A 26,132-nucleotide genomic window follows, 5' to 3' on the forward strand; every position below is an offset into this window, starting at 1 on the left:
CACGGCAAATATTTTCACGTAAACCTCCGTCAGCTGTGATAACCAAGGCTATTGCTTCTGCTAGTGGAACCTCTAGCTGTTCGTTAAACTGATAGTCGAGTAATTCATCAAACTACTGAGTTCACCTAGAGAGGACCTCTGGCTGGATACTAATTAGAATTCCATTCGTATTGTGACAGCAGGTTACTGCTTGGTTAAACTTTCGTGTTGGTCCGTACGCTTATCTAGTTTTCCCGAGTTCCCGCATGTTTTAATCTTCCCAGATGTGTTTCTTGGAGCGATGAACTCGTTTTCCTTTGCATCTGAGTCGTGTAGGGGAACCTGGGGCAAAATGGTTAGGTGGGGCGAAATGGTTACCTGCATTATTGGCAAATTAACACGTATAAAATGACTTCTAATGATTGGAAAACATCAAATACAATGTTTAAAGCCCAATGGTGTCAATGGTGTCGTTTCGCAAGCTGCCCCCTCCTTTTATTTCTTGTCAAATCGCTCTACATTACTCGACCTTCAATCTTTAAGGGACCTTGCTGTGGTGTAAGCAAAGATCAGTACAGTATACTAGCTTTACATAAATAAAGCTGTGTTGTATGTTTACTATATCGACAAGAAAAAATACTGACAACACGTGTATTATTGAAATATTTCAGCAATTATTCAACAAAACACTAATATACTAAACTTCAATCTCTACCCTCACAATTCTACCAAGATGCAAGAGCTTAAACCAAAGCCTGAAGTCCAATGTTGTGGTCCATTTTTCCCCTTTTTTTTGATAAGTTTGAACATGTGTATGACCATTTTGCCCCAAGAAACGAGGCCATTTTACCCCAAACAATACATTTTCACGACGTTCATTTTTTAAAATTCATTTTATACATATATATTTGTTATTAATGCGTAGAACTTCTGATTTTTTTCCATGAATAAGATTTTGAAGTATCGATTGTTGTCAAAATAACAGTGTTAAATGTTTTAACCAATAAGATACAGACTAGTGATGTGCTGTATGGAGCGCAACCACGACTCCGATCCGACTCCGACTATTGTTAGTTCAATTCCGACTCCGGCAAAATGGAACCACTAGATCCGCCCGGAGTCGGAGTCGTTCGGAGTCGTCCGTAGTCGACCGGAGTCGTCCGGAGTCGTCCGTAGTCGACCGGAGTCGTCCGGAGTCGACGACTCCGAACGACTCCGAACGACTCCGACTCCGAATGACTCCGGACGACTCCGGACGACTCCGAACGACTCCGAACGACTCCGAACGACTCCGGACGACTCCGGGCGACTCCGGACGACTCCGAACGACTCCGAACGACTCCGAACGACTCTGAGCGACTCCGGATGACTCCGACTCCGGGCGACTCCGGACGACTCCGAACGACTCCGACGACTGAGAACAACTCCGAACGACTCCGAATGACTCCTACTCCGAATGACTCCGGACGACTCCGAACGACTCCGAACGACTCCGAACGACTCCGAACGACTCCGAACGACTCCGAACGACTCCGAACGACTCCGGACGACTCCGGACGACTCCGAACGACTCCGAACGACTCCGAACGACTCCGGACGACTCCGACTCCGGGCGACTCCGGACGACTCCGAACGACTCCGAACGACTCCGAACGACTCCGGACGATTCCGGACGACTCCGAACGACTCCGACGACTCCGAACGACTCCGAACGACTCCGAACGACTCCGGATGACTCCGACTCTGGGCGACTCCGGGCGACTCCGTACGGCTCCGGACGATTCCGAACGACTCAGGATATTGCAGCGCGGACCTACCTTCCGGAGTCGATTCCGAATTTATCGGAGTCGGATCGGAGTCGACTCCGGATTTTTGTCAACTCCATTTTGCTCCGCTTTCCCCTATATTCCTCTGCACATTCCATGTTGTTGCTTGCATTGCTTGGTATGCATTGTTCTTAAGTTCGGTCACTTGTCTGCATTCTTCGTCCAACCAGCATGATATGGTATTGCCACGGACATGCTGGGAGTATATTTCGTGTAGAGTGTATTGTGTTTGTTTTTAGAGCGTTCTTCCTCTCGCTCGTAGTTTGAGCTGTGTTTTCTTATGGTAGAGACTTATCCGTGTTGAGTGAGAGTCCGTGTTGAGCTGAGGATGTTTTCTCCGCTCCCATTGACCACATAAACATCATACTTGTGTTTACATGCGCTCATTTTAACAATAAGTGTGAAATATTTGATAAATATAACACTAAAACGCACAAAAGTATTGCTTTCAATCAAATAATCTCAAAAGCCGTGTTATAATTTGCTAAACAATGCAAAAAGCCTCTGAAATACACGATGAGTGTTTGAAGAATCATTTGCGCCTGTGAAAATAGCATCGGTGTGGTGAAACAACAACTTTTGACAGATTAATTGAATATTGAGCTACTGATTTTTTTTGCTGATATTACATTCTGACTTGTTTATACTAAAACCCTGTCTTGTTTAGCATTTAGAACTACCCCCCCCCACACACACACCTCCCCAGAGACACCCTGTTTCCTTAGTCTCCTGTGATGCGCAAAGCTGTGTGTGTGTTGAAGGGGGGGGGGTATTTTTGTTTGCGGGAAAGTGATTTTTTTTTCAACTAGACCATACCACGTTAGGGATCACCTATATTTACAGGAATCTAACAGTTCCATTAAAAGATAAAGATATGTTGGAGATTACGCATATAAATTCGCTTTAACGAGATCGTCAAATCAATCGTTTGATGTTAGGCTAAATAGTTAATGTATGCATGTTTTGAAACTCGAATATTTAAAATATCATTATGTTTCACATTTTTGTCGTTTTATTTTTCATGCTCTACCTCGTTCATCTGGTTCGATAAATGGTGGGATTGCGCATACACACGCACCTTATCTCTACAATCACAATCGACCGTAAATAAAAACTCGACGCTGTCGTCGTTTCCATCCAACTAACCGATCCACGATCAACACCATCGCGCTTACATCCCAAGGCTTGGCAGTCGATCGCGCCCGCCTGTTGAAGCAGCATGAGTTATCAGATGCCGCAAAACAGATCAAGTAAGTAGAACTTATTATGTACACGGAATCCATTACGATTTAGGCGTTAATTTTGTCTTTCTGTTCCCTTTTTGGATTACACATTCCATTTCATTTTGAGCCAATCATTAAGTCCAATCTTCAATATAGTGCTTGCACGATTCCATTAATTCCGTTGAAACATTCCAGCAAGTGATAAAACTGTTACATTATATCAAGAATCTCCAAAAATACGGCATTCGGACCCTCGTGAGCCTTTAATGCCATCCGTGATGATCTTGTAAAGGTATTGAAATTTCCTCAACGGATATGAATCCGGTGGGAAAGCTGAGATTGGAGGCTTACCATCCGACTTAGTCGAACCTACAGGGTTGGGTTCGTGTGATTAAATGTTGATCTTTATTAAACTTTAAATTCGTCAGCGATTCGCTTCGTTTATGTTTTTACTGGGGCGGTCCCATGGTACAGTCGTCAACTCGAACGACTCAATAACATGCCCGTCATGGGTTCAAGCCCAGAATGGACCGTCCCCCCGACTATCCGGCTACGTGGTAATGAAGTAAGTCTCGAAAGCCTGTATAGACCGGCATGTCCGCGTAGGATGCTACGCCAAATAAAAGAAGAAGAAGAAGATTAAACACCTGCAAAAATGAAAAAATGTATCAACAAGTAACCCGATTTGTTCACTTGTAAATTATGCACTACGACTAAATTACCTCTAAGGCCCGATTATTAAACACAAACGGAAATGACACAAGACAAGTGCGTCAAGACAAACGGAAAATAGTTATGCATTTTGAAACCGTTCTTGTGACAGACAAGTTTCGTTAAATTTTTTCTTTCGTTAAAGCTGTGTCAAAGTCTTTGCGATGTGTCAAAATGTTCAAAATCAAAATAAAAAAACGTAAACAAGTTTATTTAAGACACGATCGTTTTGATAAACGATCCTTATTTAAAACATCGAAATGATTTTCTCCTACTTTGTAAGTGACGATAGCAGCAGTGAAGAAGAAACAACGGTAGATCTGGCAAAACAGCGCCGACTGCTTCGAAGTGTTTTCGACACGTTGCAGCTTTCCAACCAAGCGTGAGTTATGCATGTGGATCATTTGTGAAAACCGTGTTATACATGTTTCATTTCGTGGTTGTTAATTTCAGATTTAAGAAAAAATTTCGTGTGTCGAAGGAAATTTTCCTTGACATTCTGGCGGAGATTAAGCCCTCCGAGTCTTTGTTATTCCTAAAAGTGTAAGCAGTATTAGATGTGATAATTACATGTGCCTATGCTGTTGGTTGTTGAAGCAGTCACTCACTGAAGAAGTTGCTGGAATCCTTTGCTGTTGAACGTAAACAGGGTGCGTGAGCCCTTCATCTTTTGACTACCATCCAACAACAACAGAGGAAGGAAATAACAGCAGCTATTTAACCCAAAACAGCAGCACGTTACCAGTATCTCTACCATATTGCCATTTGTATGGATATGGCAGTACACATATTTTTGTTTAAAATGATAAAATTTGATAATTTCTGAAATGAAATACTTATATTTTGTCGTGAAAGCAACAGCAACAACTCTGTTCTTGTGTTGCGTCGGTCAAACAATCTGAGATTGGCGCCTTTCCGTGACAAAAAGCTGACGGAAAGCAGTTTGACAATTTTTGATTTCCGTTTGTGTTTCATAATACATATCTTGGCAGTATGCTTGTGAGTTTGTGTTTCGTCAAATTTTATTTTTCCAACACACAACACAAACGGATGTCATAATACAAATATTCCGATTTTAACAACTTGTCTTTACAATTTGTGTTTAATAATCGGGCCTTAGGCATGTGTAAAATGAACGAGAATCCCACCGTTCGAACAGTTCGGTAAAGTGCACGAACGAACGAGGTTCTTAACAAAAAGGACTTTTGGAAGAAACTGACTACACCGAACGCGTTCGAACGTTCCGTTCAGTGTTCGACGGCACACATAAATGTGGTAATGAAACGTGCAAAATCATATTGCTTTCTCGCTCTTTCTCGCACCGTGCGAACGGGTCGTCAGAGATCAAAATGTACCCTGTTGGTGTTGAAATCGTACCCATACAACTCAATTCCTCGAACGCAGTCGAATTTGTCCAGCAGTGTTCGATACGTGTGCTGTTGGTGTGGAAATCGTATCTATACGACTGAATTCATCGAACGCGTTCGAACTGGTGTTCGATCTGTGTTCTGTTGGTGTGTAAATCGTACCTACACAACTGAATTCATCGAACGCGTTCGATCTGATCCGTTAGTGTTCGATCTGTGTTTTGTTGGTATGTACTGGTATGTATGTATGTTGTTGTATGTTTTGTTGGTAAATCGTACCTACACAACTGAATTCATCGAACGCGTTCGAACTGGTGTTCGATCTGTGTTCTGTTGGTGTATAAATCGTACCTACACAACTGAATACATCGAACGCGTTCGAACTGGCTCATTTGTGTTCGATCTGTGTTCTGTTGGTATGGAAATTATACCATCCGTTCAAACGGATTAGTCATTGTTCACGAATGAACTGAACTGAATTGATTGCGCTCATCATGTTGATCCATATTTAAGTAGTTTTTTTTAATAGAATCCTTGAGTGTGTATAAGGCATGGGGTACAATATATGCAGGAGACATTTTTGCTAGTATAAGTTTTTTACATGCTAGTTTTTGGTCGGTTTTGCGATGGATTGTGTGGACCAGACAGCCAAGTGTTTAATGTTTTTAAATTATTGGTTTCAACCGCAGAATGAGTTCTTCTTTGGCTACAGTATGCGTCTATGGTGGGTAAATGAAAAAGATAACGAGCGTTTTTTGTGAATAAAAACCCCATGAAACAAAGAACGAAAGAATCGTCGTTCGCGCTCGGTTCTTTTTGGTGAGCGAACTAGTTCGTTCGCGTTCGGTGAAAAGAATCGTTTTGCCCATGCCTAACTACGACCAAATGGACAGTTGTAAACAAAGCATCCATGGTATACTGCGATATATTGTGCACCGTTGGGTAGTGGTACTAATTATGCACATTTTAGACTAAATAATGGTAAATTTTAATGTGAGGTTATAATAATAAATAATTAAGATTATCCACCAAAATGAGGATGTTAAGAAAAAACTGGTTAGTTGCTTCAAAATCTCTAGCTTCGTACAGTGCTGCTCTTAGCAAGATGACGAGAGATGCCAAAAAATCGCAACATTTTTTAAAAGGATGAGATTTAACAATCAGAAGTAGCCAGCATAATGAAGCACAAATGTTTTTAAATTTAGTTTCATTACGTAAGTTTCATTACGTTTTGACCATTTTAAAGCCTATTGCCTATTGATTATGTATTCGTTATAGTAATGCAAGATTATATCCGGATTAGTTGAAATGATCCGGATCAGTAAATTGAGCGAGTGAAACATGCAGGACTGAGAGAAATTAAGGCGCTCGAATGTGCCAAATGAGCAAGTTACCAGGTATCGTTTTCGGATCACCATTTTTTTCTCTTCAGATAGCAGATCAGTCATATCTTACACGTATGTGATTCTTTATACCAAAACGAGAACCAGGTCACACTGCTCCGAGCTGACTCATGCTTTGAATTCGACCACCCATGTCTTTTAAGGCGTTTATGCACGAGTAGCATATTTGTTCACAATGTGCTATTGTATGGAAGAATCTGCTCGCGAGGTGTCAATTCCATATAAAATTTGACACCTTCACTCTTTTGCGCTAATCGTGTAGATGCAGCTTTAGCGATATGTTTAGCGTATTTTCTACTCGACTATGACGATGAAAATATAACTGACTATCTCGTTCGCTCGTTAACACGTAGGGGAACTGAGGGTAGTTTCGACACCTTAAGGTTTTCCTCTGATTGCAATACTTTTGCCAATGTAAACTTACTAGTAGACATCGAAAAAGCTTTTTTGGTGTATTATGTACCATCTTAGGAGAAACTACGGTTCCTGGATTGATTTTGATAAAATTTTGATAAAAATAAAAAAGTGTGTTTTTTGTTGCGTCACGACTGCAGTCGACACCATGATGGGGTAAAATCGACACCTTGGGGGTGATTTCGACACATTGGTTTTAGCTTTTAAAATAACAAACTCTGATGGCCTGTAGTTTTCATTGAAGTTCAACAAAGTATTTCGTACCAATTTTATGAAAAATTAACACAAAACAGTATTGAAATATACGAAAAAAATGAAGATACAAGCAAGAACAAAAATTTCATTACAAATAGCATCGGACCAGACTCCATATAGTAGAAGCTGCGGCGATAGCATCTGGTTTACGGAATAATTGGTTAAGATTCCTTTAAAAAAATAACCTGGCCATCTTCCAGTAATATTTTTCTTTTTTTTATAAAATCGAAGGGTGTTCAATTTTATTTTTCTCTGCCAACTCGAAAGCCAAAAGGCGAACATCGGTCAATGTGATTCCAAACCAGCGACTATTTTTTTCTTCAGTTAAGCCTACCCGGCCTAAAATATGGTCAAAGCCATAACAATATAAACTTTCATTAGCCTAAACCATATACAAAGTACATGTTTTGAGTCCGAGTTTGGCAAACGTTCTGTGAGAGAATAATAGCTAAATTCCATAATTATAACTTCCTAGGTTTGTTGACATCTTGAATTTTAAAGCTTCTCCGGTATTTTTAATTGCGTGTTTGTTCAGCTTGATTATTACGTTTGTCGTACATCGTTAAGGGACATCTTTATAAAGTACAGGCACTTTCAAATTACGATATAAACAAAGTTAACATGCTACAAATAAGCATTACACTACTACCAAGTGGGGTGTCGATTTTACCCCCATAGGCCGCACAAGTTTTAGTGACATTTTATATTATATAGTTTAATATAAAAATTACGCCCTGTGATACAGAACTAATCAATAGTGTTTATAAAACAATACTATTAACACGGAAACTATAATTTTGTTGAAATAACGCCACAATTCCTTAAGTCCCAGAAGTAAAAACTTACATCGGCTGTCAATAAGAACCACCATGTGTTTATTTTATTGTTTTTTGACAATTGACAGGTTTCTGATCAGTGAAATGTGACTCAAATATTCGAAACAGTTGACATAAATAATATGTATAAGTTTTTTGTCTTCAAAAAGTTCTATAAATACAAAAACGGCAAGGTGTCGAACTTACCCGCAGTGTCGAACCAACCCCGACTTCCCCTACTGCATCTCTTCGCTTCGTGATTCCTATAATGTTTTGGGTCCCTCTCACGATTTTATTCACCGTTTCCCATATATTTTTGTATATTTTTCTCATAATTTTGGTATCGTCCTATTGAACATCTATACAATCCAATTTAAAAAAATGGGTAGCGCTCAATAAATCGTGGGAACGAGCTAAAAAACTATGGGAATTATCAAAAAAAAAAAGGGAAACAACCAATTAACCTTGGTAAAGTACTGAGATGTTCTCATTTCTCTTTGACTGCAGATTTGGCATTAATTGACAGGTTTAGCAGAGAACGAACGATTGAATGATTGTTCCGATCAAATGATCCGGATCATCTATATGAATGAACCAGAACTGAGCTGATCTTCAAAAAGACCCGTTTTTAACACCACTAATTTGTTATAGCCTTATTTGGTGCTATAGCCACAATTGGTACACATACTCTATGATTTTTGGGTTGTATATTTCATTTTTTCATATCATAAATATATTGATAAAATGTATCACTTATAGTTTGAAATATTTTTGTTTGTTCAAAGTTCGAAATTGAACTAATTTAAAATCGCAATAATAATAATTAAAGATTGCAATAGGAATTTCTCTTGAGTTTCTTAAAACAATACTTTTCCTCACCATTGAACACGTCCCCTAAATACGTTTTCTATCCGACTCGCTCGGTATCACCGCGGTAGGTAGGCAGTACGACAGCTGCTACCAGATACGTATGGAATTGTTGTACCCAGCTGAACCGACAATTGACAACGTGCCCCCAATCTTACATGGGCCTGCATTTTCCACGGGGTCCCTCTCGAACACGGAGGCCTTCGATGGGACTGTAAAGAAGTTTCACAGAATTTAATCACCGGGATTTATTTGAATTCAGATTTCCATGTCGCCCATTCGATTACCAGTTCATACAACTTCGGCTTCTATCCGTGTTTGCGGTTTGGCGTGGGATGTGAATTGCTGGGAAACACTTAAATCCTTCTCGAAGTCGGATTCGTCGTACATTACAGCATTCAGCGTTAAGATTTTTGGTCAAATCATAGTCCGAGATGATAGGGTTAGCCTTATTCTACAGAATGACTCTCAAACGCAGTTTACAATTAACGGTTCCACTCAGTCGGTTAGTTTTTTGCACCTTACGGACAGTGATATGAGTCTCCGTTTACCTTTACCGTTTACCGTTTACCTACCTTTACATCATCCGGCGATTGATTGGTATCGTCCGATTGGATATCAGTATAATTGAACCAAAAAATCTGCGAAAATGCTGTTTACGCATTAGGCCGCGGGGCCACGGGGCTTTCTCAAGCTGAGAAAACGTTCTCAAGCACTCATTTCAGTTTCTCAAGCACTCAAAACTTGTTCTCAGACGCGAGCCCGTGGCCGTCGTCAGTTTTTATCACTTTGAGAAACTGATATTGCCACTCATGCTTTATAGCTTGGAACTTTAAATAGAAAATATTTTTTTGATCGCATTTTTAATTTTTCTTTTCAATTATAAACATTGTAAACATTTTCCAAAGTGAATACCGAAAAACAAATAGCATAATTGCTTATATTTCAGTTAGCCGATCGCTGCATCGTCATCTTTCTCAAAGATTCTCAAAGATTCTCAAAACCGATTTTGTTCCGATTCGACAAACGCTGAGAACGAGGATTTCTCAAAAGCACTCATGAGTGCTTGAGAAAATGAGCGCTGAGAATCCCCATGGCCCCGCGGCCTTAGAGATCTTCTTTCTAGTAACGACAAAGATTTCAAAGGAAAAGCATGTGTCCTTATCCAAAACCTCTGTACTGGCTCAGATCTTACGCAAACAAACAAAAAAATAGATACGATAAATTATTTAATCAAAGTGGGTATGCCAAGAGCTGCTGAAGAAAATGAACTAGTTGCTCAGGCTGTTTTCTTGGAAATATATCAATCCTTGATTCGAGATGAAGGATCATCGTCAATGTGTTCACGTATTGTTCCGCAAACTTGCGATTGACTCAGGATCGTTCTTCGTCGTTCGGTGGTTTTGAGTACTTTTTGCAACCTCCTATATTATATTAGGGGAAAGCGGAGCAAAATGGACATGGGAGGCAAAATGGGCATCATCTATTTAAGCATTATTTCACTACAAAGATACTTTCCAAAGCTCAAAATGTATTCATTAGAGTGTTCTATAACCACCATGTAAGTTTCTTAACCCTTACATAACAAATAATCAAGAAAAATGCAAAATAAGATTGAGCAGTATATTGATATATTTTTTTCGAAAATAAGCTTAAACCAATGTCACAGGGATGCGTGGCAGTTTTACATGATATACTTTTAAATATATGATATTTCTGTACAATTCGTCTGAAAAAAGCAAGGCGATTGAATGCGTATTTTTACTAATATAACAAAAATACAAATATGCTCCTCGTGGGGTAAAATGGGCAATTACGCTTGGGGCAAAATGGACAGATGGCAGGCTATGGTGTTGTATTTGTCGCCACAATAATGATAACAGGCACAATATCAAATATTTTGTAGATTTAAAAGTGTAATTTTTTTTTCAAAATTTCAATAACATACTTTTGGAAGAGTTTTAAGGGCTTTTCTGAACAGCAAAACAAAAGATAGGACGAGAATACATTTCACAAAACGTGCGCAAATCATAGACCATTGCCTAATCGCAGTTGTTGAGGCCCATATTGCCCCAGTGTTTTGACGTTTCACATATTGTTTACATATGCCCATTTTGCCCCGCGTGACAAAATAGTTCCTCGTAAAACGTCAACATTTATTTAACAGTTTTTCATGTTTTAAAGTTAATTTCATTTTAGGTGGCAATTTTAATCCATATATAAATGGTGCAGGCATACAGTAATGTAAGAATAATTGTGTTTTTTGGCATATTTAAAGAAGTATTCAGTAAACTGCTTAACATGCCCATTTTGCCCCATTTTCCCCTACATAATCGCGCTTGCGATATCAAGTGCGAGGCTACCTCAAGCGTTATGACGTTGTAAAAACAATTGATGCGCTTGTTCTGTAAAATGCTGCAGTTGCGTTAAACGTTGCTACGATTGTGACATCAAGTAAAAAACCCTGTAAATATCATATGCGGGTTCATAAAAAAACAGTATTCAGTAACAGTATTAAAAGCTCAATTTTAACACGAATTTCAAAACATGAAATAAATTATAAAAAACTAACACATGAAAACGTTTTATGCAATAATAATTTGAGTATCGTGAAAGTTTATCGACGACCAGCATACAAATTGTAGAGAACCTGGCAAATTCCCAAAAAATCCGGAATGAACTGGGAATATAAATCCCTGCTTTGGGAGGCCCTATTAATAGTATATAAACTTTTACAAGTAAAAAAACAACATTAAGAATAAAAGTACTTTGAGAAGTATAATTATTTTGCACACATTCATCAAAATGGTAGCGGCTTTTTGATATGGTGGTTCGTAACTGTCGATAGGATATGGATGATGCATCCCAGTTGAAGAATATTTCTTCTGGATATTTAGCTTTCTCTAGCTAAACCCATGAAATCGGCCAGTATAGGATTGGGTGGTTGCATTTTGAACCAAACCTTAAACGTATGGTAAAATTATTATAATTTTGTTTTGTAGTTTCTACAAAAACTGAAATCACGATAAATGCATACTACGAGTCTCACGTTACACGAGTGCTTCGGATCTTTTATTTGCAAAGGTGGAGATACTTTTGGGAGGTGTTTTCATTCAACATACTACTGTGTGCCGCTGTCTCTCATAACACGCTGTCTCTATTTACTGATTAATTAATGTTCGCTGCGTTCTGCTTTGGAATCCTGCGCTTCTGTTTACAATAAAAGATTCGAATTATATCCGATTTTTTGAAAGTTTTTAGAGCAAAGAAACATTTTTATCCGGACCAACGAAGAAAACAAATGTTTTAAGAGAGCAATACTAATTAATTCGGTTATAAACGTTCTTAAATTCTTAAATGTGTCAAATTGGGCATAGCCGACATGCACAGAATATGGTTACGGATCTCCGAAATGGAGATCGTGGTCGTAGTTCTTTTATGAGTTTGGTTTAGAAGTGTGGACATCTGTTAACATTAGCTGCGTCAATAGATCATACCAGATCTGATTTCTCCCAGGGCTGTTACAGTTGTAGCCCCTAAAATTTGATTTTAACACATCCATTTTTCTCTCAAAGGCACCAATTTTTGACAACGTGTCACATTTTTTGCCTCGAAGGCATCCATTTTTGGCAGTGATCATCAAATTTTGCCTCTAAGGCATACATTTTTGACTGTGAGTCAATCGCTTTATTTACAAAAATAAAAGTCATTTCTAAAACTGTGTGTTACGGAATTATTGAAATTAAGTTAAGTAGTCAATAATTTCATTGTTTTAATTTAAAAAAAAAATTTTGAGGCATTTTGGAAGCTTTAAATGGTTGAAAAAATGTAAATTTCAAGTCTAAACAATGGCTTTAGGATTTATAAAATTTAACTACTTTTTTCTCAAAAACTAATCAAACTACACGGTTTTTGTATTTTTTATGTCATCTAAAACTAGAATTGTCAAATATCTGCTCATTTGCCTTGTAAAATTATAATGATTCTTACAAGAGTAAAAAAAAGATAACTTACAGGAAAACAAACTTTTCAGTAAAATAGTGTTTACAGAACCATTAAGAATAGTTTACTACAGTTTCATGGAATTAATCATTGTTGAGTAATTGGAAACGCTTGTTGTTTGGAATTACGAAATTTTACGAAAAAGTTACGAAATTTTCCTTTCAAAATAATTCTTTATTGATGCGTTGATATTCGAAGTGCGCCTGTAAGTGCCTACCAAATCAACTATTTGCACAACACGAACAAGCGAAGATCGTGTTTGTTTTGTTTTGATGTTCGGACCATCTTGACAGGTCGATATGACCGAATGGAATGAAACTTTGTACTGATTTTGCTGATCGAATGGTATTCAGCTAATTTCTTTGCTGAAAATCTTTAAAATAGTGACAACGAGAAAACGAGCATTTAATAAAGTGTAGAAAGCTCTAATGAAGGAACATATGGAAATTAAGTGTGAATAAAAATGTCGTAAAATGCAGTTTTCTCTCCTTTTTTGTTGGGTTGGGTGCTATTTGTTGCACGCCCTTGCATGGTCGAGAAGGGCAAAATGTGTGCGCACGCATCGGCCACAGTTGTGTGCATCGTGTTATCCTTATTTCGCCGCCCTTTAAGTAAGAGTGCCTCGGCAAAGGAAGCAGGAAAATACGTAGTAGTCCCACAGGACATCCATCATTTTCCACCTTGTTTTTTCTTTCATTTTTGTTGGGCGAAAGTTGGGGAAAAGTTCCCCTCTCATTGCGCAATCAGGATACCTAATCCACATCTCGCAGTGGGTCCTAATAGCAAGGATGAAGGTGGAGCCAAAAAGGCTGCTAATCACGCTACAAAATGGTTGCCGATTTTCTCGTTCGTTCTCGTTTACTTTGGTAGTTCGACAGCCACAAACGAAATGATAGTTGGGAAAGGGAAGAAAGAGAGAGAGAAAGAGCACGCGCGCGCGCGAGCGCGAGAGAGAGAGATAGAGATAGAGATAGAGATAGAGATAGAGATAGAGATAGAGATAGAGATAGAGATAGAGATAGAGATAGAGATAGAGATAGAGATAGAGATAGAGATAGAGATAGAGATAGAGATAGAGATAGAGATAGAGATAGAGATAGAGATAGAGATAGAGATAGAGATAGAGATAGAGATAGAGAGAGAGAGAGAGAGAGAGAGAGAGAGAGAGAGAGAGAGAGAGAGAGAGAGAGAGAGAGAGAGAGAGAGAGAGAGAGAGAGAGAGAGAGAGAGAGAGAGAGAGAGAGAGAGAGAGAGAGAGAGAGAGAGAGAGAGAGAGAGAGAGAGAGAGAGAGAGAGAGAGAGAGAGAGAGAGAGAGAGAGAGAGAGAGAGAGAAAGAGAAAGAGAGAAAGAGAGAGAGAAAGAGAGAGAAAGAGAAAGAGAAAGAGAAAGAGAAAGAGAAAGAGAAAGAGAAAGAGAAAGAGAAAGAGAAAGAGAAAGAGAAAGAGAAAGAGAAAGAGAAAGAGAAAGAGAAAGAGAAAGAGAAAGAGAAAGAGAAAGAGAAGTTAGTGTAAGACGGAGAAAGTATTGTTGATAAAAGCATGCATATGTACGTTATTTGCCCATACTCTTCCACCGTGAAATGGAACCGGTAAACGCCCCGATCTGCCGATGTATGTCTCTTTTGGATTTTGCTGCTGCTAGGTTGTCTACTTAGGCATTTTTGCATCAACAACGGTCAACGTTAGTCGCGCGCGCGCATCTCTGCCATCTGTGTGTAGCTCTAAGCTCGTGAGTTATTCTATTTGTTTGTTGCTGCATTTGTTGTTAGCATTTTTTTATGTTGTTGATGTGGTTCCAATTTTTAAACGCACATACAAAAATCGAAGAAAATAGCATGGCTATTTGTATTTGATTTGCCTTAAAGTTCATTGGATTTGTCGTTTAGCAGAGCCAAGTGATAGTTGTTGAAAGTGGGTGAAACCGTACGGTACGTTAAATTCCGCGTATAGTGTGTGCGTATGTTGTGTCTAGTATTCAAGGTTTTATCAGTTGTCTTTTATTTCTCACAGAATTCTCTCGAATAGTTTTCTAAAGAAATAACTTTCTTTTTTGTCAATATTTTTACCTAAAATGCATGTATTTTTGTGTACAATCTCAATCAGTTGGATGAAATAAAAAAAAAAACAAAAATTTTCGTCTCAATAAATTCAACGTCAAGCTACATATCAAACCTTCAGCGGCACAACAACCGTATCGCCATCATCAACAGGATAAGTGGAATAGTTACAAAAAAAAGCATGCACACACAGATGCATAACTAAAAGCATTCTAAAGCTTTTAGAACAAACGTGAACGCACCTTTAGGTATGCATTGCGAAGAGAAAGAGCAATTCGTTGTGCGCAGTGTTCATCTTAGTACAATCTTAATTATAGGATTTGCCGCTCTATTCGCAACGCTTGTCATACATTGCCATTGAGGCACACAAACATCGTAAATTTGGTCTTTCAGTGCTAAAAACGCTACTTATTACCTCTACAATCCTTAACATAATTTAAGCGAAAGGTATTTGAATACGTTATTTTTAACATTAAGAGTATAGAAACATTATACATTTAACAATCATATTCACATCATGTATGGTATAGCGCATTGAATTTCAGCGTTTCTTACAATCACAATCTTGTGTCCTATCCGAGCTTGCAAAGTAATGTGTTTGTATTTGGGTACGTGGGTAGGAATTCTGACCAACGTTTCCGATTCTTTGATTGGTGGAATCCTTGGAAGCTTTTCGAGTAAATAGTATGCGCCAAAATTTGCTGGTGGGATAATGCGCAGCACCACAACCTAACTAAAGTTATTTTCCCCTACGCTTTGCTTGCTACTCTGGTTGCCTCCCTTTCTCTCCGGTCAGTCTATCGTTGTTTTCCATGGGGGAACCGCGGAAAGAAGGAACATGGCGCATGCATATTTGTCGTAACGAGTGTGAATTCGAGTAGCAGGCGCAGGGACTTTACTGGTTCTTTCCGTTTCATTACATATTCTTTTAAATGAAAATGCCACTTTTTATTATAAGGTTGATACAAAAAAATCCAATGTATATATCCTGCAGCAAGCAGTACAAATGACAGCCACAAGCGTCTTGTCTGTTGGCCCAAGTAGGGGGTTTACTGGTTAAGAATCCCATGTCCCGTCAACACGGGACAACGGGAGGCTTTCGAAGATTCCCCCTCCTTGTAAAACAAAAGACATAGAACGGCGATCTATGACGGCGATCAAAAGACGGACATAGAACGGGCGATCGCTGGATGAGAATTGCCAATAACGATACCATCACATATGGTCAAACGGCCATCATTTGTCTGGAGAATATCGGTTACGGAAAGCCGGAAAGAGAACGAAGACAGGCTAGACGAAGGAAGGATCTTCCCATCTCAAAGCGCGGCTATAAATACAAACACGTTGCAGCGACAATCGCTTATTGATTGTTAATCGCTTACTGGTCGTGCTTGCGCTGTTTCGGATTGTGTGGTGTTCGCCAGCCACTTTCGCAATGGGTTGCGATCCTTTGAGACGGATATCAAATTAGTGACAATTTAGTACGCTAAGAGCTTCTATAAGCTTCTATAACGATACGTTTTTACGATCTGCGTGTGCGTTTAACTATGTAGTGGTAAATTTGTTTGGACCTTGGTGTGTATTTCAGGGAAAGCCATTTTTGTGCTCTCGTTCTGACAGTGTACTCTGACGTGTGAATTTAGGCATAAAAAAGTGGAATTTCAAATATGCAGGTATAATTCAGCGAGTGTCATCTCAACAAGTCAGCGCGTGCAGCAGCATCTATCAAAATCGACTTCCATCCACCAATGCTAGCAACCTTTAACCAGCGCAAACCAACTGCCAACTGTCAATCATTCACTAATAAGTTCACCCTCACCATTCACTCGATAGTAGTGCAAGAAGAGTCGCCTAGTGGTGCAGGAGTCAGCTAGTTCACCATTGTTTGGATAAAAAAAAAAAAACTGTCAGTTAGATTTGCATCTGGTTTTTCAATTGGAGATGAATACTCAACCAGGGCGGTTTTCAGTACGCAAAAATCGTATCATATGCTCAAGGCATTTCTTGCGCGCAAATGTTGATTTGCTGACAATACTCATATAAACGGAACGATGGAGTATCTACAGTTCCTGGGTGAATGTAAGCGCGAATAAATACACCTTCTTCCAACCAATATTTGTTTACTGTGTGGTCTGCTTTAGCAATAATGTTATAATTAGTGCATTCAGGGTTGCTGTGATCGTGCTGTTTCTTGATAGTAATCCTCCCCACTCCTGCGGAACTAACGAGTATCGCATCTAGCTGTTATGTCGGTATCTGATTTGCTAATCCTTCTTCACATCAACTGCGTTGCTGGAAAAATATATAATTGTAACACTCATTGGTTACAGAAGTTTACGGTCCAAATGGTTCCAAAAGTTCGGACGAATGGAATGTAATGTACAAGGCTGTAGTTTTCTATCTATAATTTTTGTTTATTTTTTGTTTGCGAGCTTCCCCTGCCGTTCGACAAAGCAAAGCGGTATTTGTTTGCAAAACGCCAAACAAATAAAAACAAGCGGCGATCGAACAAAAGGACAACTAAGGTGAAGGAGGGAAGGGATTGTTCCTTGAGCATTGAAAGTGATTTCACAGGCAAACATAAACAAAAGTCATAAAACACAAGTCTTCTGTTGCACGCGTCATAACAATCGATTCATTCGCTTCAATGCAACCGTCGCATGTTTGTAAGCAAATTTATACAATGACAAATAGGAGCTAGCTGATGCAAGCGTCGTGGTTGGCAGTAAGAATGAATGAAGCTTTTGCCGTCCTTTTTTCCTGATCCGTGCTTATAATTCCGCTGCGCGTGCTATCAACGATTTTGCTGTAGGTTTTACGCGTTTACTTGTTGATTGTGCACTTTAATGAAAGCAAAATTGATCATGATGTGAAGCAACTTAATTGTTGCTTGTGTAAAACGATCTTCCTGCACGGAACGTCGTCGTTCAATGTCCAATTTTTTTTTTTTGCAAAATATAACATACACGTTGCTAGTTACTTAGAAGTAATACTTTATGTTTTGAAAATTCGTTTACTGATTAATACACCATTCTTCTAATTGGTTGGTCTATAAAGACCTATACAGGCTTTCGATACTTAATGAGAACCACGCCGGGTTGAGAATCGCAATTATTGAAAAACGTTGAAAACCATGAGAATAATGTTCATAGTGAGAAAACCGATAGTGGTGTGCACAAGGTCGACAACCTACTTACGTGCCACTAGCGTACATTTACAGGGTTTACTCAACACCGTGATCTTCATTTCTAATCCATAAAGTTCCAATTCCACATTGTTATATGTATGCCAAATGTACACAAACGCTACCAACGACAGATCATTCTAGTTTCAATTCACCAGTAGCACATTTACTAGTTTCAGCGTGAATCGCATACCGGGTTGATAGTCAGTTCTTTTTTAGCGTTTTCTTCATTACCGAAATGACATCTTTACTACCGAAATGTATGAAAAATGTAGGAGGCACCGCTATGTAGTTTTGTAGCAGGTTTTGCTGAATTGTTTGCCCCTCCAATTTCTTTCAGTGGCATATTTTTCTTCCAACTTTTCAGAGCATATTTGATCGCAATCTTGAAGCTGGAAGACAAAAAGCCGTCGAACTTTCACATTGAACCATCGAACCAGACCTTAGGTCATGTGATTATTGTGCACTTTTGGGAAGCCCAGCGGAAAGGATAAAAATAGAATGATGGGACGACTAGATGATCGAAAAACGCTGGAAACCATCTGTAATCTTTAATAAATGAGTAATGAAAAGACTGTTCATAGAGAGAGGAGTAGGAAATGGTTTCACGCGCCACTTGTGTTATTGTTAAAATGTATTTCAACGGATTGAATTGGTTGCTTATGGTGTTGAGCTGTCTAGAAAAAAACCTTTAATATAATAGCTGGAACAATATGGTTGGCCAATTAACAACTCGACGGCTATTTCAACTCACAATTTTATCTCTCAACTCAATCTTATCATAAGCTCACAAATTTATCGATTAAAAAATAAATCTTATCTACGGGACAGACTACAACTTTTTACATTCCCTCGATCGTTAGGATTTTGATAGCCGTGTTTCGTTGGTTGGATGTTAAGATAACGCTTTCAAGATCGCAAGCGAACGATTGCAGGGAACGGTTTACACAAATCGAGTTTTGTCCTGGCCGAAACTGTTAAGCGAGATAAAGATTTTTTTCTTTCTATAAGAAAGTTTCAACGAAACGTTTCTTAATCAAAACATAGGGCTGGTGGCTTGTGGTCCTAGTGTCGTGCAGCATAGGAAAATAACATAGCATGAAAAGGTGAAACGATTCGCTGCGTGAAGAGTAGGTGTGCGACAAACTGTTACCATAGCAACTGGGTGGGTGGATTGTTGAAGAAGAGATGGTGTCCTGGATCCTGGTTTGGATGCGGGCGTATTGCGCGCTTTGAACATGAAATATTTGGAATCTCGTCGACCTGTGCCATTACGGAGAACAGTCTCGAAAAGCATACGCAACAGAGACACGGAACACGGAATGAGGACAGACGTCCGAGTAGTGGAGAGGTTATACGAAGCAGAAAATAAGCAGGAACATGAAGGTTGATAAGGGCTGTAGGGTGCAGCACCGGGGCGGGTTTCAGATCGTCAACCGAGCAAAGATCAAAGGAAAACTGCTTTCCACCCTCGTTTCGTTTCCTTTCCATTAGGTGCGGGTAATGGGAGGAAGAAAACACACAACGAGAAAGAGAGTGTGAGTAAGCGCACCGTTGAGAAGGGTACGATTGTTTCTCCCATCCTTGGCAGGTCTTTTAGAGCTGCACGATGGCTGCACGAATAAGCATTATTGCATGATGTACAACGTGTTAGTGCTGCCATTTCTATGGCAATAGCGTGTTTTTGAATTGAAATTAAATTCATAGTGAGTTTGTATTTGAATTATAGCACAAGCTTTAAAAATCTACCTCAATTAAAAAAGGGTATAAATTTGTTATTCGGAGGATGTTGTTGTATATCTTTCAACGCATCTACTGCACTTGAGCTCTGAACATTTAAAGCGAGTTTATATAAAATTTGCATAATAAAAGTTTAATTTGCATGACTTGGATACTAACGGCAATCGTACTCCACCTACGAGTTGGGAGTTGGAAAACCACAACACGATTCAATAGCAACACTCGCATGGGGAGTTTTTAGCTGTCGAATGATTCTACTGTACTTTGAACAAGGAGCATATACTTGATTCTCACCGTACAGTCGATTTTCCAAAAGGTACATAATTGGATAATTGCTGGATGGCCATAAAAAAAACTCTCATCCAATGCCATATGTGTGCAGTGATAATTAGAACGGTAGGGCGATAGCCCTTTATACTGAAAAAATCCCGGAAATAGTTGGTGCAATTCTTTGGCAAATTGTATAACACGACATCGTTGTATTTCAATTATCGCTTTGGTACATCTGTATTACTTCCCACAGTCACAGGGGGGAGGTCAGTCAGGCTTGTCAGGCTTGCAGAAATAGTGTGCTCTGAGAGACCAAAGGCCTGGGAGACAGACAACAAATCGACAGAGTTATGTCGTGTGTTTGGGGGCGCTTTATGACATCTATCTTTCCGACTGCTGAAATATTGATAAGAAGGAGAAACATCGATGGTGTATAATTTAGTGTCAAGCCAGATGCAATTTTCTTCCCCATAATCACCCACAACTTACATGACTTTCAATGACATAATCAAATCGATATACTGCCTGTAACAGCGTTTGTGTCTCCAGTAAGTGATATTTCAATCTTGAACATTTATGTCAAACCTCAAAACTGGGCAGTACTCCCTTCATAATAAACAACCGATAAACTCGAAATTCATGTTGTTCTTATGTGAAAAAATAAAATTCTTTGAAGCTAGTGACTGGGAATATAACTAGCTTAAAAATAAGGGAACAACTTCAGAATTTTTGGAAGCGATGAATATTATTTCATCGCTTCGATATATTCGCGCACCCAACTCGCTGAAAGCAATATGTTGATCGGCTTTCCTTTTATCCGCTCATCACTTTCCTCTCTCACAGCCCATCCCATCACCGTGCGCTTTTCTCTGTTCAAACACACCAGCAGTTACAGCCAGGTTCTGGGTGGGTGATTGAAATGGTTCGCATGTTTTTGCCACGTGTACTCCCAAAAAGAACAGAAAAGGGAAAATCAAGAGGATGCCAGAGAGAGGACGACGGGATGTTGTCGAGCCACATCCAGTCGTCAGACTTTAAAGGACTGCGCTCACTAGGGTAAAGCGCGCGGGAAGTGATGAGATGGAAAATACGGGAAACCCTTAATTTGGAAGTGGGCGCGCGCGGATGCTGAACACACTCGGGCGATGTCGAAAACTTCAAAGAGAATCCCTAATCACGAAGATGTAGACAGCGCGGGGGTTTTGGCGGCCATTTTTGCGCGGTAAACAAATGAATTTTTGTGTGCTTGTTGTAGGGCGAATTGCGGAACCTTTCGAAATAGAGAGAAACAGAGAGAAAGATACAGATAAAATAGAGAGAAGAGAGAGAAGAGAGAGAAACAAAGAGAAAGATACAGATAAAATAGAGAGAAGAGAGAGAAGAGAGAGAAGAGAGAGAAGAGAGAGAAGAGAGAGAAGAGAGAGAAGAGAGAGAAGAGAGAGAAGAGAGAGACGAGAGAGAAGAGAGAGAAGAGAGAGAAGAGAGAGAAGAGAGAGAAGAGAGAGAAGAGAGAGAGAAGAGAGAGAGAAGAGAGAGAAGAGAGAGAAGAGAGAGAAGAGAGAGAAGAGAGAGAAGAGAGAGAAGAGAGAGAAGAGTTGCAGGCTGTTAAGGATAAAGAGATTACCTGAATCGCTAGGAAATCGTTGTGTAGTTGCATTATAATATTCAATTCGACGATAAATAAGCGGTAGAACTGAGCTAAGATTTATAAGCAGATTACGAGCGGTGCCACCTTCTCTCTATAATCTACCTGCCCAGTCAAAAAAATTATCCTTCGTAGGAACGTCCGAACAGTGCCTGCTTATGGTGTTGTATGGGTGTCTTGACCGCACGCCTCAAATGGAAAGTGCAAACACCACCATACCCAGTTTTATACCTCTTCAAACGTGTGCCGGTTTGAGTGGACGCTGGTAAACAGAACACCCCATCTTTCTCTCATGCCGTTTCTTTGGGCAAACTACTTACAACATTATGCTCGTTTATTTGTTGACCGTTGTGTATCGCATGGTCAACTGTGCTTAACTTCGGGCGACTGATAAGATGTTTTTTGTAATGACCTTCAAACACGATTAAATCGTTTTTTTGCTCTGCGTTGTAATTTAGAGAAGCTTTTTTGCTGGAGTTATTTTATGGTGGGCACTGTCTGGATGGATAATGCAACTTAAACTTCGTACATACTTATTATAGCAAGTTTTATGACTTTTAAAGATAAAGCTATCTATCACTTAAGTTTCCTAACAAAATGATTTTTTTATGCAGCACTGCTCGATAACGTCACGACAGGAATTTAAAACGAGTTCCACTTTGTACTCGTCTCGTACACGTGCATGTTTTTGTCTCCAAGGGATTTGCACACGTTTCCGCTGCCATCAAGCTATACGGGGCGTGTTATACACGGACACAAACGTCCCCAGCAGTGTGAGTTCTTTTGTAACTTGTTGTTGTCTCTGTTGTGTTGTGTTCTTAGGACGCACTTACTCTCCAGCTTCTAAAATCGGCTTTATCAGACTCCGGTCGGTCGGTTTGGTGTTGCGCGGGTGGTTGCTCTTTGCCGGTCCTCTTTTTTCGCTGGCCAAAGTTTTCCTTTGATCTTTACAAACCTTCCTGCCAGCTATATAGCTTTTCATTTCCTCTATATCAACACGTCCATCATCCCCCCATTGCCGCGTCTACCTTCTGCCGTCTCTGCTGCTGTTAGCTTCTCATCCCCTGTGCCAATGAAGTGGAAAATCCGCATCGTTATCTGGGTGAGTGTCTGTGTTTGTACTGCCATTTGTTGTGGTAGTGGTTGTTATGAAGTGTACTGTTTTACCTACAACTGGCACAGCTGTAGGCGATAACTTGGCGTTAGTGTGAACTTTAAAATAGCCAAGAATAAGTTAAACCTGACAGTGTTTCCGTCAAAACCAGGTACGAAATCCGGTTGAGTTTTGGCTTTCGTTGTGCTCGCTCAAAAAAGCATTTTATTAAGGCGCCATCTACAATTAAAACTGTCCGTCAACAAAGTATCTTCTGTTGCAGAACATTATTCTATTTGACATCTGGCTTTGTGTATGGAAAACCCCTGTTTTGATTTCGTGAAAAAAATTGTCGCGTTTAATAAACAAGGGTCCTCTCTCTCTCTCTCTCTCTCTCTCTCTCTCTCTCTCTCTTGTGTTTCTAATCGAACGCACAACAATTCCGTGATGCTTTTCACAAATCAACAGATAAGTTGATGGGAAGTAATTAATGCTAACTTTGCTTACCGTGAAAGTAGTCAAACAAAAAACCTTTGGTAATTGCAGTGTTTCCTTTTCCTGTTCCCTCTTTTAATTCTACAAATACTCGTGTCTTGAGACTAGTTCACGCGGCAGAGTCGTGTCGTGTTATAACTATGTAGTAATTGATATATTCCCATTACGGCTTCGTTGTCCATTATGTGACAATCATTATTCAAATCCGTTTTGTTTAATATTTAGTTTAACATGAACAACGTGCAAATTTGCCTTATATTTCCCTCGTATGTAGAAATCATATTAATGTAAGTACTATGTAAGAGCAGCAAGGTCTCGTAGCACAGTCGTCAACTCGTACGACTTAACAACATGCCCGTCATGGGTTCAATCCTCAAATAGACCGCGACGCCATACGTAGGACTGACTATCTTACTATGGGGGGAATCAATTAGTCACTGAAAGCCAAGCCCACAAGTGGGTACAGGCAGGCCTTGACCGACATCGGTTGTTGAGCCAAAGAAGAAGAAGACTATGTAGGGTTTAAAAAATTTATAATTATTGATTGTTCAGCGTTCTTTTTATTAAAAGATAATGTTTAATTACGATGCTCGGTAGCAGCATTTAGTGTTTTGTGTACATATTTTATAAATCACATCACGATCATTAAGCATATGAAAATTTAAAACGTTATGAATAATGAATAAGCTTGAGGGTGGTTAAGTGTTCATTGTTTCTCGAGTCGATGGTCGCACTTGAAGCTTTTAGTTTTTTGCTGTATGTTTTGTTGAATACGTACCAAGATACCATTCGAAAACACTTCGTTGCTTATGTAGTAAGATCCGCCTTATGAATTATCTAGCAAAAGAGGCAAATGAGACAATGCTCAAAGTATCTGTAAAAAAACTTGGTTTGTTGAATGTCCTCCTTTAAATATGCTTTTCTTTCTTTCAAATATCTTAGCACACGTTTTAGATGTGTCTAGTAGTCATCAGTTGCACCACTCTGAAAGAGAGTAAGCTAATTAACTGATATTCTAATATCTGGACGAAACGTTATTATTGCGTGTTGGCTTCAAACTGGCTTGTAGGTGTGTTAACAATGGTTTGCAATCTGCCATACCATATTTGTTTAGCAGATCCGTCACGTACTTTAATTGAATTATTTTCAACGTCCTAATGAAGTCGCTTGTTTCTTTCATATCGGTTATTTAGATTTTTTTTAAATTATTCGTTACAACTACCAGTTAAATTTCCTCCAAATATCTTAATGTCAAAACTTTATCATTGACTTACTCTATCCGTCGTAGCATTTCTATTTTGCCGTTTTGTTGGCTGAGTACTATCGTGGAATAACTGAATTTTTTGATGACTTCAAAAGTGCGTTGACCTACTGGTCAGACTGCCATGTTTTAAATCAGAGTGCCATGTTATTCCATTGTGCCTGTTATTTACTTAAACATGATTGGTCCTTATTGATGTTTGGTCCAAAATTCTTGAACAATTGAAAATTTTAACGTCTGTGGATTAGTGTATATGCACCTACATGTCTTGAGTCGCCTAATTACCCTTTTTGGCCAAGTAGCTAGTTACGGCAATATTTTAGCTACTGCTCAGCTTTTCCGGGATGGAATCTGCTCATAATAGCTTACCATATCGCTGTACTTAACAACAACGTGTACATTTTTTATAGCTCCGCTCTCATGGAATATAATAGCACATTTGCAAACATTTGTTCTCTAACTCTATGATCATTTTTTCAGCTTTGCAGAAGTATAAATATTTTACCTATTCCCAAGTGCTCCTTATTCGTGCCTAAGTGTTTTGGGAAGTTTTTTTATTACGGTTGAAAAACTTTAATTTTCTGCTCAATTTCGCTTACACAACATACAATGATTGAAAAAAAAAAGAAAAAAAAAAACTAGACCATTATATATGAAATTCGCAAAAATGCCTTCTGGCACTCTTGCCTCAAATTTTGCTATTCATATTCCCCTTTGTTCAAATCCAATTCGTTAATAGGTAGTGTGTTATCAACATCTTTATTATCTTATTTATCTGCAATCCATGGTTCTCTGTCGCGTGCTCGATAACTTGGTAGACTTCAGTTAGATAATTTGTGCTTTCATTTCGTTGATACAACGATTTGATGCTATAACTTAAGCCTTTATTATTACATTAAACAAGATACTTGCTGTACTCTTAAACATGTACTGCAACAGCGAAAGGAAAAAGCATTAAAAATGACTAGTAGTAGAATACTTAAGGATTATCGTCATGGTAGTGGGGTTCGAAATTGAAATTAGATTTGTAACATGCATCTAATGAGGGTTTAGAAGCTGAAACCTGCCCTTTAAACTACGTCAACGAGCTTGATGGTGATGATGGATGCGAGAACCTGGGACGAGCGGCTCTCGGATTCAAATTCGTCTACGAATAGATGCAAAACCCTTTGATCTCTTGCTTTCGACCCTTTTCGAATTCATCGCTAGCTGAATAGGGCGAGGTATTTAATTATTCCCTTCCCAGTTCCCCGAAATGTATAAGCATGTTTGTTGTTTGTGGAAGTATTTGTATGTATGCGTTTGTATGGTTGTGTTTAGTTCCAATCCTTCTCTGTGCATTAATACTACTATCAACAATTGCTCAACCTATTTGCATTGGATGTACACTTCTATTTTCAGTTATTATTTTTTAATGTATTGAAGTTGTTCTACATAGAAACACATAATTGTCGTCAATCTGGAGTATCCAATCTGTGTATGTGATAGTGCAGTCAAATCGTTTGATGTTGGATGATGTAGTCTT

At 39.1% G+C, this 26,132-nt stretch overlaps 1 protein-coding gene across 11 annotated transcripts in view; it reads left to right on the forward strand.

Annotated features, from left to right (window-relative positions):
- LOC120906148 (armadillo segment polarity protein) overlaps positions 1 to 26,132 on the forward strand; it is a 50,311-nt gene that overhangs the window by 5,298 nt on the left and 18,881 nt on the right. Inside the window, exons 1-2 of one of the 11 annotated variants that reach the window (XM_040317629.1) lie at positions 14,986 to 15,167; positions 15,237 to 15,366. The exons of 7 other annotated variants lie outside the window; for them this stretch is intronic. Coding sequence is in view for 1 of the 4 variants with exons in the window: in XM_040317627.1 (XP_040173561.1) it covers positions 3,025 to 3,055 (31 nt within the window). In the remaining 3 variants the exon portion in view is untranslated. Of the gene's footprint in view, positions 1 to 2,988; positions 3,056 to 14,334; positions 14,592 to 14,623; positions 14,791 to 14,985; positions 15,168 to 15,236; positions 15,367 to 26,132 lie in introns of those variants that run through there. 3 more of the 11 variants (XM_040317627.1, XM_040317631.1, XM_040317630.1) reach the window with 3 other exon arrangements.

The sequence above is a fragment of the Anopheles arabiensis genome, chromosome X (assembly GCF_016920715.1).
Source record: "Anopheles arabiensis isolate DONGOLA chromosome X, AaraD3, whole genome shotgun sequence".
In the NCBI taxonomy this organism is placed as follows: domain Eukaryota; kingdom Metazoa; phylum Arthropoda; class Insecta; order Diptera; family Culicidae; genus Anopheles; species Anopheles arabiensis.